The 12,782-nt window shown below is 39.6% G+C and overlaps 1 protein-coding gene across 1 annotated transcript in view; it reads right to left on the bottom strand.

The window, feature by feature from the left end:
* The window catches only part of GPR158 (G protein-coupled receptor 158), a gene marked incomplete at its 5' end in the record, with an annotated part of 170,975 nt that overhangs the window by 11,855 nt on the left and 146,338 nt on the right, over window positions 1-12,782 (bottom strand). Inside the window, one exon of the mRNA XM_010007023.1 lies at window positions 8,414-8,652. Within this exon, the coding sequence (XP_010005325.1) occupies window positions 8,414-8,652 (239 nt within the window). The remainder of the gene's footprint in view (window positions 1-8,413; window positions 8,653-12,782) is intronic.

The raw sequence follows: 12,782 nt of genomic DNA, 5'->3' as shown, positions 1-12,782 counted from the left end.
ATTAGTGTGACATCTTGTATGCAATACAATTAGGGAATAGCTTTTAAAACATAAGGTAAAATAACAGTGTTCCTATACTTGCTATGCCAAATCCTACCATAATTTCATTAGCAATAACAAACACAAGAGACTGATAGAAAACCAATTTATTATCTAAACCACTAATTACACAGCTTAACTGTATCATGTAGAAGCTGTGCTTGAAAGGGAAAATCAAGTTCATATAATGAGCTACAGACTATTAGTGCAATTTTTGACAGAAATCCAAGGGTGCTATACAAGTTTGCTCTGTGGCAAAATGGTCTTTTCAGTTTCTTAAAATAAAATAAGGTGACATATTAATGTATTTATTATACTGATCAAAAACACAGACATAAATGATTTCAAATAGACTGACAGACAGGTAATGAGGCATATCTGGATGCCATGCAGCAGGGCTCTAACATACCACTCACCTCTAAGGTCTTATTGGTTCTGTCTTATTGGTTCTGTCACACTAGTGAGTGTTTTGTGCCAAGTATCTGTAATGATTAAAATCTGCGAGATATGAAATTTCTATTTGGCTTTCTGAATAATTTTCCATTAAAAGCTTGGTGTAGAAGAGTGACTTCCCAACCACTACCTTAGCATACTGCAAATCTGCAAACCTATGTGAACTTGTTCCTTTAAAGATACTTTATCCTAAGGCTTATATATTAACCTGCTTTACTTATCAAGCACACAAACCTGAAGTATCTTCTTTCTCCCTTCTGAAAAATGAAGGAAATTCCTAGGAGAGAGTGCTGCCAACAGCTCTCTGGGGAGAAAACGTCAAGTCAAAAAAATCAAGCATTGAAGAGCTCTGAAAAAGCTTGTAGTAGCTCCACCCCAGACCAGGCATTCAGGTTTGGGGTGCAAATCTGACAGGTAACAGAGTAGGAAAAGGAACAACAGGCATAAATGGATGTAGATATGAATGGAAGGTAAGAGATGAAAACAAAATGGGTCTGTCTGCACAAATGAATTAACTTTTAAATACCTTTCTTGTTAGTTATTCTGAATTTCTTATCTACCTAGGATTATTTCAGGTCTTTTTATTATCTAATCAACCTTCTTAGCTATGGCCTTTGGTGTTTAAAATCATGATTCTTACTTTTGTTTGCAATGCCCACCATGTTTTTAGAAAATGGAGCATTTTGAAACACAGCTTGGTTATCCAATACACTGAACCAGACCCATGCCCAATGCCACTGGCTTGTTAAAAGTAAGAATGCACCGTGTCTGCTCACCTGGGATTTGTTTAGTCCATTGGTCATATTCTCTATCTTCTGATAATGAAGGACAATTACATGTTCATAGTAGGTGATACCTATCTGGTCTATACAGGAGAATGGACTCAAGGTTGGTATTACTGACTTAGTCAAACTTCCTCTGAGGATCTGTGTTTTGCTAAACATGCAGTTGTCTGTGTTGCAAATTATTTTTTCATACTTAAAGCCAGTACAAAGCAAAGCCATGTCCAGAGACAGTCTATGTTTCTTTCAGTGTCTATTAGCCAAGTTGTGTCATGCCTTGCACAGCATGGCAAATGCTGACTGACCCACTCCCATGTGCCCAGCTCACAGAACAAGTCAATTTCCATGTAAATCAACACCCTCTCTCATTGCCTACTCAGCAGATGTCTGTACTTCACCTGACTGCAGAGCAAGATATGAACTGAAAGTAGTGATCAAAGCAACCTTCCTCTCTTTCAAGGTTTGAAAAAGCCACTGAGAGCCTCCTTACACTTGAGTGGGTATGGAAAGAGAACACCTACAGGATAAGAAATGGACCAAAGGCAGTAGGGGCATCTTCAGGGAAGTTAAGAAACAATACATTCAGAAAAGCAAAGATCATATAAGGGAACATGAAAAATCAGAAAAAATGAAGCTGGATTTTTGAACAGGGATCACACACCAGCTCTTCTTAGAGGCCTTTTGAAAGTAATTAATCCTGACTTCTACAGCTTTGTTGGCTCTAAGAATCAGAGAGCACTAAAATAAAAATACCATATATGCAGCCCTAACTTAACTCTCTTTTGCATACATAATCTTCAGTTAACTATATAATTTCTTAAGAGACCAGACTCATTTAATGCATGTGAGAGAGCAATTCCAGAGATAAATCAAGGCTGGCTAATGAAGAAAGCTGTGTAATTTGTTGCAAATGACATTTAGATGCCTAGTGAATGACAGAAAAGACTACAGGGGGAAAAAAGCCATTTTACACACATACACAACTGAATTCTAACTTTGTACCTCAAGATCCTGTGCATATGAAAAAAGCCCCCACTCAAGTCCAGCTTCGCAGAGATGATCACAGAGAGCATTTCTCTTGCTATCTGGGTGCCAGCCTAGGCATTTTGGCTGCAATTTGCAGCAGAACTAAAGCACACAATCTACTGTATTTGTAGCCAGTGAGACCATACATAACGTGTTATATATAGATTTGACTAAGCTCTGTAACTGAGCCAAAGGCATTGAGAAATGGGCACCCAGATTAAATGGACCATATAACTCTAATGTTACTGTGCCCCAGCTCTGGCTTTGTAAAATGGGGATAATGTCACCTTGTCACTGCAAGATAACAGTGGAAATAAATTTACCTGTATTTGTGAACAGCTTAAATCCTAAATGGCGAGCCTCCTTCCCAACATGGTTAGGAAAGGAAAGTGAATTATTTCAGGCTTTTCTGGTTGTTTCTCATCCCTCCCACCCTGCCAGAAATGCCTTTCTCTTTTGCTTTTTCAGACCAGCCTCTCCGTGGAGATGGGTGTGTGTTAGAGCTGCTGAAAGGAGCTCCCTGGAGCCAGGATCCCTGGCCTCACGTTACTTACACTCTGCTGTCCAAAAGCCACCTGCAAAAAAGAAGACACCCCTGAAGGATTAAAATCCATTTTCATGACTCTGTATGATATTCTACGTTTGACCACACTCATCTGCTTAAAAAACACCATTGCAGGCCAAGAATAGACCACTTCCCTCCAAAGAGCATGATGTGCTCTGCATCCTTTCCTTACACTAATACAGGAAAGTTCATTACAGCTGTGACTAGACTAAGTTCATTTGGTGTTCTGAACTTTGCACTGTTGGCAAAGTTGTGCTGCTTCAGCAGTTACGCCATTTTTTCCTCAGCTTTTGGACATGAATTACTGATTACAGCTCTACTTACGTTCCTAACACAACTACAATAACTTCTACTACTCCATCACACTTCATTTAATCAGACTAATGTCTACCTTTTTAATCTGCTTTACTTAAATGCAGTGAGCTGTGGGTCTGGAAGCAGCTCCTCCATCCTTCATTCACTCAGGGTGCTGGCTAGAGCCAAGTGCGTATCATTTTAAAATAGGAAAAAAATAGTGTCCTTGATTGCTCCTGTGTTGCCAGCCAGTGCAGTCTCTTTCTGCCTCACTACATCCAGTCTCCCACCTGGAGAGTTGCACTATGTCATAGAAGTCAATTTTTCTTCAACAGAAACATTCTTCATATATTTCAGTGAATGGTGATTACATGTGTAAGCCTTTAGTATTGAGTTATTCCTAGCAAATTATTAATTACCCAAGGTTTATCTGTCTCTCTCACCATATCTCAGCATCATTTTAATTAGCTAGGCACAGCAATATCCAGAACTGCGTGTGGAGTAAGAATGGTTCCAAACCCTGACTTACTTTTCTGCCAGAACTTCCATGGTCTGTGGCTGTGCAAGGCTGAAGGAAGAGCAGGGGTCTATGGGCTTATCGGGGTAACAGCATGCTCCATTCCTCACACAGCTACAAGTCTGCCTTGCAGGCCTACCCCATGTAATGCAAAGGACCAGGCTATGGGAAGAAGGCTATGGGATTTCACCTGTGATTTAGCAGATCCCAAGAAAAAGCAACATTACTGCAGAAGGTAATGCAACTCAAACTGCTCAGCCTGGGGGTTCTAGCTATTTTTCAGAAAGGAAAACAGAAAAATGTTGGCTGGTCATCATTAAAAACCAACCAAAAGCAACAACTGTTTTTTTGTTGGTGGATTTTGGTTTTTTTTGTTTGCTTTTTTTTTGTATTTGTTTTTTTAGTTCCATTCTCCATGATCCATGACCATGTTTTATTTCAAATTAAACTGGAAGAAAAAGTTAATCTGCAATGAGTGAATTGTCCCACCTGATTTAGTCTTTTCATAGCGGAGACATTCTGTACCACTCATCATCTCTGCTGCTCTTCCCTGTACCTATTCCAGACTTACCATGTCCTACAGATGAGGGACATAAACTGCACAAAGTGTTGGTGATGCAGACTGTGAAAGAGGTGTTTACGGTGGAGGGGAGAATCAAGTTGTAAGCAGAAAAGGGACAGAGCTCCTTTGTAAAACAGATTCCTTTCCTGTTTCTGCTGCAAACACTTAATACAGCTCTGGTCTTACCACTTAGAGTAAGCTTTTCACAAGTGATCACTATTTTTACATTATACATTTTATGAATATCTAATGTGAGAACTGAAGCCAGATCCTCATCAGTGCTCAATTCTGACAAGTACCTCCTGATTGTGCTTTCCACACAGAGGGGGCTATAAACAGTGCTCTGAAAAAACAGTCCCTAGATGCCTCAAGGCAACACTCAAAATGGATAGCAACTGTTGTCAATTTTGGCTTTAATCTTTGTACATCAGTGCTAAGGAGAACACAGCTTTAAAATGCCCATTTGGGAAATAATAGTTCTTTATTCATTGCAGGCTCTGAACACCCTCCCAAGATGGCACAGGGCCACATCAACTGGGGATAACAAAGAATAATCACTCATTTGCTGAATGCAGCAGAGGGCCTGTAGAAAATTTAATAAGGAGCCTCATAAGGCTGTATTACAATGCTCTAGCTCAAAACTGTACAGGCAGTCTTAATATCCAGTCTGTCAGAGCCTGTCCTGGCAACTCATACCCTTTTTAGATGCAAAAAATTATATATGTTAAATATCAACAAATGAATGGTGGGCAGGACTTCTTTTGGAAATAGCCTGAAATACTTTGTTCCTTTTTCAGGCTGAGGGCACACAGCAATCATGATGCAGCCTCATGTTTGAAATCCTCTTGATGCCCAGGACCCAAAGCATGACCCACCAATTAACAGGAGCAGCCCAGCTCCTGCCAGCTGGGAATAAAACAGGTGCTGGGGAAAAAATACCTCTCTGTGCTTAGTAACTACCTGTGCTTCACTTTTTGCTTCATTTTGGTTTCAAAAAGACATTGAAACATACAAAGAAAGCATGGGGGAATTTTTTAAAACTACAGTTGATATCCTATCCGTGTTGAGTGAAAACCTGGCCCTGCTGAAGTCAGGAACATCCAACTGCCAAGATTTCACCTCTGCTTTTTACTTCTGTTTGGGCATGCAGGTTTATATCTGCCTGCTTTTCTCTCACCTAGGCCTTTGCTTGTTAAACTTGCTATTTTGCTTTTCTTCCAGTTTCTGGGAAGTTCTTTGAAATCCTGTGATGAAATCTGTTTCACTTATAGGATTCTTCCCTGAGGATAAAGACCAACAGCTTGATTTGTGACATCGCGAGCCCTTAGGTACCAGAAGTTTATCGCTTATTTTTTTGGTCTAACTTGCAGTCTGGCTGTGACAGGTAGAGGTATAGAATATATTCAGGCCATAGGAAAAAAGCTTTGTGGGTGAGTGTTTTCAAGCCCTCAGGTCTTTCTCTAAAATCTCAGATTGTCAACCATGCCATGGCTTGTGAGTGAGACAGATGCCCCAACCTTGAAAGTGATGCAGAAATTAACACAAAGAAAACAAAAGAATGTGTGCAAGTGACAAATAAGCTACCAACAAGTATCCAACCCCAAGAAAAATGTATACTAACTTACATCCCATTATGGAGATAAAATGAGATGTTCTGAATGCTAATTTTTCTCATCAGCATATCACTAAGTACAGAGGCAATGTTAGAAATTGTGACAACATTTGTGTCTAAGTCCCTACTTCTCTCACAGAGAGGTTTCTCTTAAAGGAAATGTAAATATAAAACATTCACTGCAATAAAAGTCTCCAGAGATAGAGTCTAAGTAGCATGATTAATATGGAAAATGCTTCATAAATCCTAACTTCAATAATCTCTGGTAGTATAAAGGATTCATTACGACTTTCTAACAGTGTCTTGTTAATTCTCACTTCACTTATCTGTGACCTTGAAAACTCCATCTCCTCATTTCAGCAAAGCATTGACAGCCAAGTGAAACAGCAAGGGTGATAGAATATATTCCAAAACACTCCCTAGTTTTATATAAAATACTGTCCATGCCTGACAAAATTAAACAAAATAACATCCCTTTCCTAAATTAACATCCAACATTTTTATGTTAGCATTTAAAAGCAAATATCATTATATCTCAATTAATTTACCACACAGAATCTTTTGCAAGGCTGCCGCCAGTAATTATAGGAATAAAAGGGTTCTGTGTTATGAGTATTTCTCCTGACATATCTCTGAGATGAAGCATCTCATTTTGGAACTAGTTCTTACTGGCTCTAAGCTCGTCAAACTGCTATGAACAATAAAAATCTTGAAGTGCATATTCACACAGATACACACACACATACATATACACAAGCACATTTACTCACACACAAGAAGTATGTGCATATACACATACATGTTAGTATAGACTTGTAGGCGTACATCTCCTGGTACCACTAATGTGGCTGCACAATTCTTTGAAGATTTGCACAAATATAACAGAGGGTAGTTTGGATGAGAAGGCAAAATGACAGAACATAAGAAATTCTGCCCAATTTTCTTCATCCTCGAGAGAGGCTTTGCCTCTACTGTGCCTGTTTGTATTTTGAAAAACATTAAAACAATAAAATCCTCTCTAAATGTAAATATTATGTTTAAAAATTGTTCTTTTTTTTCCAATACTTGGCAGACAGCAACTTATGTAATTTCTGACCAAAAAGGGACTACTGATCATAATTAGGTATTAAGATATGAGTTGTTAATCACTTCACTACCATAGCTATAAAATCCAGGGAATAAAAACATCTATTGCCCATTATGCAACAACCACTACTATCAAAGTTCTAATAAAACTACACTGTATTACTGGCTGTGAAATGCAGTAAAAATTTGATGCAAAATGGATGAGTGCAAATGACATCATCAAGTGTTTCACATTTAATTCTCTTTTACAATTTTACATCATCTCTGGTGATAGTAATGTTCCATTACTAGAAAGTATAGTTATGCTTCATCAGTCCACCCCACCAAAGGGACTCAAATCAAGACACGTTTCAAAACTCCTTTGTATCTCTCTCTGCAGGGTTTGCCAGTGAGCACACTGACAGAGAGGCCAGCGTGCCTGACTGCCTCTGAGATCTTACATGAGGGAGACAGAAGCTGAGCAGAGGGGCAGCTTAGAGGCACAGAAAGTCTTGGTGAAGCTGGCAGCAGTGGTTTGCCCTTTAAAACCACTGTGCATTAATGCACTGGCTTTCTGTACACCCCTCTCAGAGAAAACACTCCTCATATCCCCAGGTTGCTTCTATTAATCTCACAGGCACTCTCACATGGAGGAGCCACCATTACCTCTCCCCACCCCTCAGCAGTGGAGCTCTGTCAGTGGGATGTCCACAGGGAACAGAGCAAGGGCAGAAAGGTAAGAATTTATTTCAGATTTCAAAACACTGATGTGTTTGAGATAGTGGCTGGCACACCTGGGCTGTAAGAAACAATGACTCTAGGTTCAGAAGCACCGACGCTGCCCAGCCATCAGGAGGAACCACTTTATATGTTTAACAGCCCTGGCGTGGGGAATCCACTCTTTGTTAAAAAATCAAAGCAACAAAAACGTGTCATTTAAGTCCTACAGGGTGTAATTTTTTAGCTCCTGCCCACCTTATGCACTGAGACCACTAACAAGTATGCTAAACTGTGACATTGGATGTGCATTTCCTTTTCCCATTACTTTGATATTAATTTCTTTAAGATTATGAAAGAGCGGTATTGCTAGTTCTTTCCCTCCTCACACACAAGAACTCTGCCAAGTTCTGTGTGGCTTGTTAATGTGGAGCTCATTAATAAGCTTCTGTTATTCTAGCCACATTTTTTTTTCTTTAATAGTGCAGAAGAGCATGACATCTTCTGCCTTCCAAGATGGAATTTCTTGAGCACCCATCACTTTGTTACTACAATCCAAGTTACAAACCTTTGAAAGTCACAAAAGTCTCAGTATATTTTAAATATGTTTACTTCTCAGCCCATTAAAAAACCCTACATGCCAATATTTTGTTCCCCTAGAAGCTATGAATGTAATGTTAAACAGTCTGACAAAACTTTAACATATTCTAAAAGAATAAAAATGAAAAGGCAACCAAGCTTTATCTTCAAAATAAAAAAATAAGCTAGAAAATTAACATACCAACAGCCATCATGTAATCCCAGCGGTCTATGAGGCACATATTGAAGATCAAGTGGTCAGATGTTTGCCCTTGGCCAATGAGTGGAATGTTTCTCTCCAAATTTTGGGTTATTGCAGAAGTCCACCCAACAAGAAACCAAAAGACTATCAGCAGAATAACAGCCAGCATCCTCATCACTCGCCCACCTGTCATGTATGGAATACGCTGAGCAGTTCGGGACAGGAACACCTTCAAAACCCTGAAAAGTTCAGAGTGTAGAATTAGAAAGAGCACCATCTGTGTTGCAAGAATTGGACTTGCGTTTTATTTCACTATAAGATTATTGAAGAAAATTATCAATACTCTTTCTCCTGACAGTAAGTACAAAAGTGAAATTTGAAACTTTATTACTTTCATATTCATCGTATTTAAATGGAACTGATTGCTGCCCAGAGAGTGCTACAGAGCAATAATAGAGAATATTAGCTATGCTTATGTTAGAGACATGCATTCACATGCTGTGTTGTAAAGCTGTTGTGCACCTTCAAGCTCCCCATGGAACACTTCTGTCTTTGGAAAAAGGAAGGTCATTTCCATAAAATAGCATCCACATGTGAGAGATCGTATTTTGTTTTGATGCTGCCTGTCTGCTCATCCCCAGTCATACTATTTCCAGAGAAAACATTAGCACTTGTATATTTTTTCCAATTGAGCATGATGATTTTGAGACAATACTTTATTCCTTGTAGAAATAACTGTGGAAGTCACTTAACAAATTAAGTCCTTTCTGATTTGTTTAGAGGCAACAACATGTTTTTCAAGTTGGGGCAGAACCATCACAGGAAAAGCCACATCTTATGACAGATACAAACACCATGTACCAGCCATTGAACATGTAGCATTCACTTTAAAAATATTTGCACTTACTATTAGAATAGGTTTGTTCCCACCAAGAACTGTACAAGGAAGTACCATCTGCATTTTCTACCCATCACCACCTGCTAAAGCTGAGAAAGCGTCTGCTGGGAGCATGAGGGCAACCAGAAGTTGAGGAAATGGCTCAGGAAGAGGGAGTAGTTTGGCTTTTCACATTGCACAGAGCATCTCTTCATGTTGCCTGCAGCACAGGATCTGACAGAAGCATCTAACCTTTTCCTGGTGTCTTCACATGAGAAAAGGAGCCTGCAGGGGCTGCTGCTGCCTAACCCTGCCAAGTTACTAAAGCTGGGCAATGAGGAAAGGCTATCATGTACGTTTTCATGCATCCAAACATTTCAAAGTGGATGGGCTGAAGTTTAAAGGCTTTTCTAGAGATTGGGGTGAGGAGTCTTTCAAAGTGAAGAGGTGAGCTGTTTCAGTGATTTTGTCCTCAAAACCACAGTGGTTCCTCACTCCTGAGTATGAGCAAATCCAGTGAATACTCCCAGTAAACATGAAGGGACAAATTATCACTGAGGTTTAAGGAATTAGATTTTTTTCAGAAAGTTGACTTTTTAAATGCTCTTGTCAGCTGTCAAGTCTTCTCAATATACCAAGCACCAAGCCACCTCCCAAACCGTTCCATGGACAGGCCTGATTTTTCATAAAAAAAAAAAAAAAAAATCACACTCTGGATTAATATTTATGCTTATTATCTGGCTAAGAGAAGGCAGAAGCAACTGGCATTGCCTCTCAAACAAATAACAGAGCAGTGTCTCTTAAGACAGAAGCACAAAAGCTTTTCTACATCCATAAAAATGAATCATTGTTTGCTACAAACACAGCCTTCACAGTGTGCATTAGGTGAAGTCAGAGATCTGAATATGTTCAACATTATTCAGCTGTTTCCCTCCCAACAGTTACTCTGCAGGGAGTCAGAGTTTTTGATCTTTCCATGTCTGATAGATGTTCTGCTCTCCTTTTACAGATGCTAAGTGAAACGTTTAGGTTAGAAGGAGCTTCCCAGAGAATTCAGGCAGGATGGACAGACTCCACAGTGCAGAGGCAGGTGATTCCCTCTCTACACTGCTCAGCTGCACCACTACTACTCCAGGGCAGCATCCATAAATCTTCATTTTTAGAACTTTAAAAATCTCTAAGCAGAGGCTTTCCTCCTTCTTGTTGTAAATGCCAATAAATACTTAGCTTCCTTGAAGGGAAGGAAAAGGTAATCTTTTTGTAATTAATTGAACATCATCTTTTCACAGATAGAGATTGCCATTTGTGCCATCACACCTTTTTATGAAGCTTTAAGAATTGAAGAAACTCCTTTGTTATCTTCTCTAGAGTTTTAAAGTGATTTCCTATGGTGGAAAATTAATGTGATGCAAATTTATCAAATGTATGGCTGGAAAAGTAAGCTGTGAAGAGGAGTTAAAAAATGTATTTTATCTCAGTGCCTGGTAAAAACTACCATTGCTAAGAAAAGACACATGGATCATGAGTTAATGCTAAGCTACTCCATACCATAGTTTTCTAGGGTAGCTTTAATACAATATGTATAAAGGTAATTCTACAATGCTTCAATGAAAGTTCCCCTTCTGGGTCAACGTACAGGAGATAAACTGTGCTGCCATAATTCCAAAAGATTGACTGAGGAAAGTGGGAGGGAAATCGCAAGCTGTTCCATGGATACTTCTCCTTGTATTGAGAGGCAACAGGAGTCCAATCAGGATTGGCCCCGCAATCAGAACCACTCACTTGTTCCCATGTGAACAGCACTGGACTCTCAGTCTCATGCATATTTAATAACAGGGGAAGAGCCTGAAAATATCACTTGCTTTGATGAGAATGTATTGATTTGAAGTAGCTTTTGTCTGCTAATGTGTAGGTAAGCCTGGAATGAGCAAATGAAATTATTAGTTATTTCTTTGAATGTAGCCTAGATTCTGACAATTTTCATACTACACATATGCTGTATTTTCTCCTTTCACCTGCAAGTCTAAATTCCCACGTGAGGAAAGCTCAATTTCCTGGTGGACTATAGATCAAAAGCTTTCTCTGCCTGCAGCCAATTCCAAGGATGGTAGCTGGAGACTTTTGACAGATGAGCTGAGGTTTGCTCTTCCCCAGTGCCTCCTCACTGCCCAGCTCGCTGCCCTGCTGCCCGTGTCTGTTCCAGCTGCCTGCCAACTCCTGTTGCAGGAGACACTGAAACTGTGTGTGTTGCTCTTCAAAGGGCTATTGTTTATAACACCATATCATCCAGGTAGGTGTAATCAGAAATGGCTGTTCCTCGACTGGGTTTCTTCACCCTGAGTGTGTGCTGATTGGTGTACCAACCACTGAGGAGCTGAGAGGTAAGAGGGCTCAACAAAGGGTCCTGCCATGTCACGTAACTAGGTTTCAGTGATGCAGACCAAGTATCCTTATTTATGAAATCCTCATCTGCTTTGTGGTAATTATCTGTTCTCATAAACCACTTACTGCACTAATACCCCCATGAATCCTACTGAGATTAGCAGAACTACAGTGTCAGTGAAACATCTGACCCTCTGCTGTCAAACTCTGACCAGGCAAAGCTCTTACAGAGCACACTATGAATATGGAACCCATTAAATAAAAAGACCATCAACCTGTCCTCATAAAACAAGCAGTGACATGTCTCCTGTTAGACAACTAGTTAGGTTCAACGTTACATCACACAGTTGCTTCAGTGGCACCAAAATTGAGAGCTCACAATCACAGAAACCTGTGTGAGATTATAAAATTCTGATAGGGATTTTGGATCCTTGGGATAGGCACAATGCCATCTCTTTATGAGTCTGCTACCAAATGGTTAACATAGCCATTTCAGTAATTTCCTCCTGATAGGTATGTTTAAATGACTGCATCCCTCACTCAGTAAAAATGAGGTCAGCTCCTCAGACATTTTTCTTCATAAGCAAACCAATCTTGTTGAGCTCTTCATTCAAATTTGAAGTGGCTTTGTGGCAATAACCTTAATTCATAGACCCTTAAAACTCCTGCTGCTAGTAGTTTAGAGTGAACATTATAAGCCCTTCCCCACACCAGCTTTGGCTAAGCTAATTATTCGCTTCTTAAAAATCATCAGGTGATTATTATCTTTTTGTAAATCTAAAGCCATTCAGTTATACAGCTTATTAAAGCCTTTCAGAACAGGCAGCACAAAAGATCTAAAGGTCACTATTTATCAGGAAGCTTATACTGTGAAAATAGATGCAAAAACTGCCTCCTGGTAATACTTTCCTACAACAGGTCTAGAACATTTTTAACATTTTCATTACATAATTTGCTTCACAGAGTTCTGTGGAGTTGAACATACAAAAGCTAACTCCTGATTCCAGCTCACAATGTTTCATTTCACAAAGGCTGATGAGTAAAACCAGCGGGGACAATACAAATTCCCCTTCTTGTTAGTCCTACTCCATATGGGTACTCTCTCCTGCT

Source organism: Chaetura pelagica, unplaced genomic scaffold (assembly GCF_000747805.2).
Source record: "Chaetura pelagica isolate M959 unplaced genomic scaffold, ChaPel_1.0 scaffold17, whole genome shotgun sequence".
NCBI lineage: Eukaryota > Metazoa > Chordata > Aves > Apodiformes > Apodidae > Chaetura > Chaetura pelagica.
The sequence above is the reverse complement of the archived record's forward strand: the minus strand, read 5'-3'. Positions and strand labels throughout refer to the sequence as shown.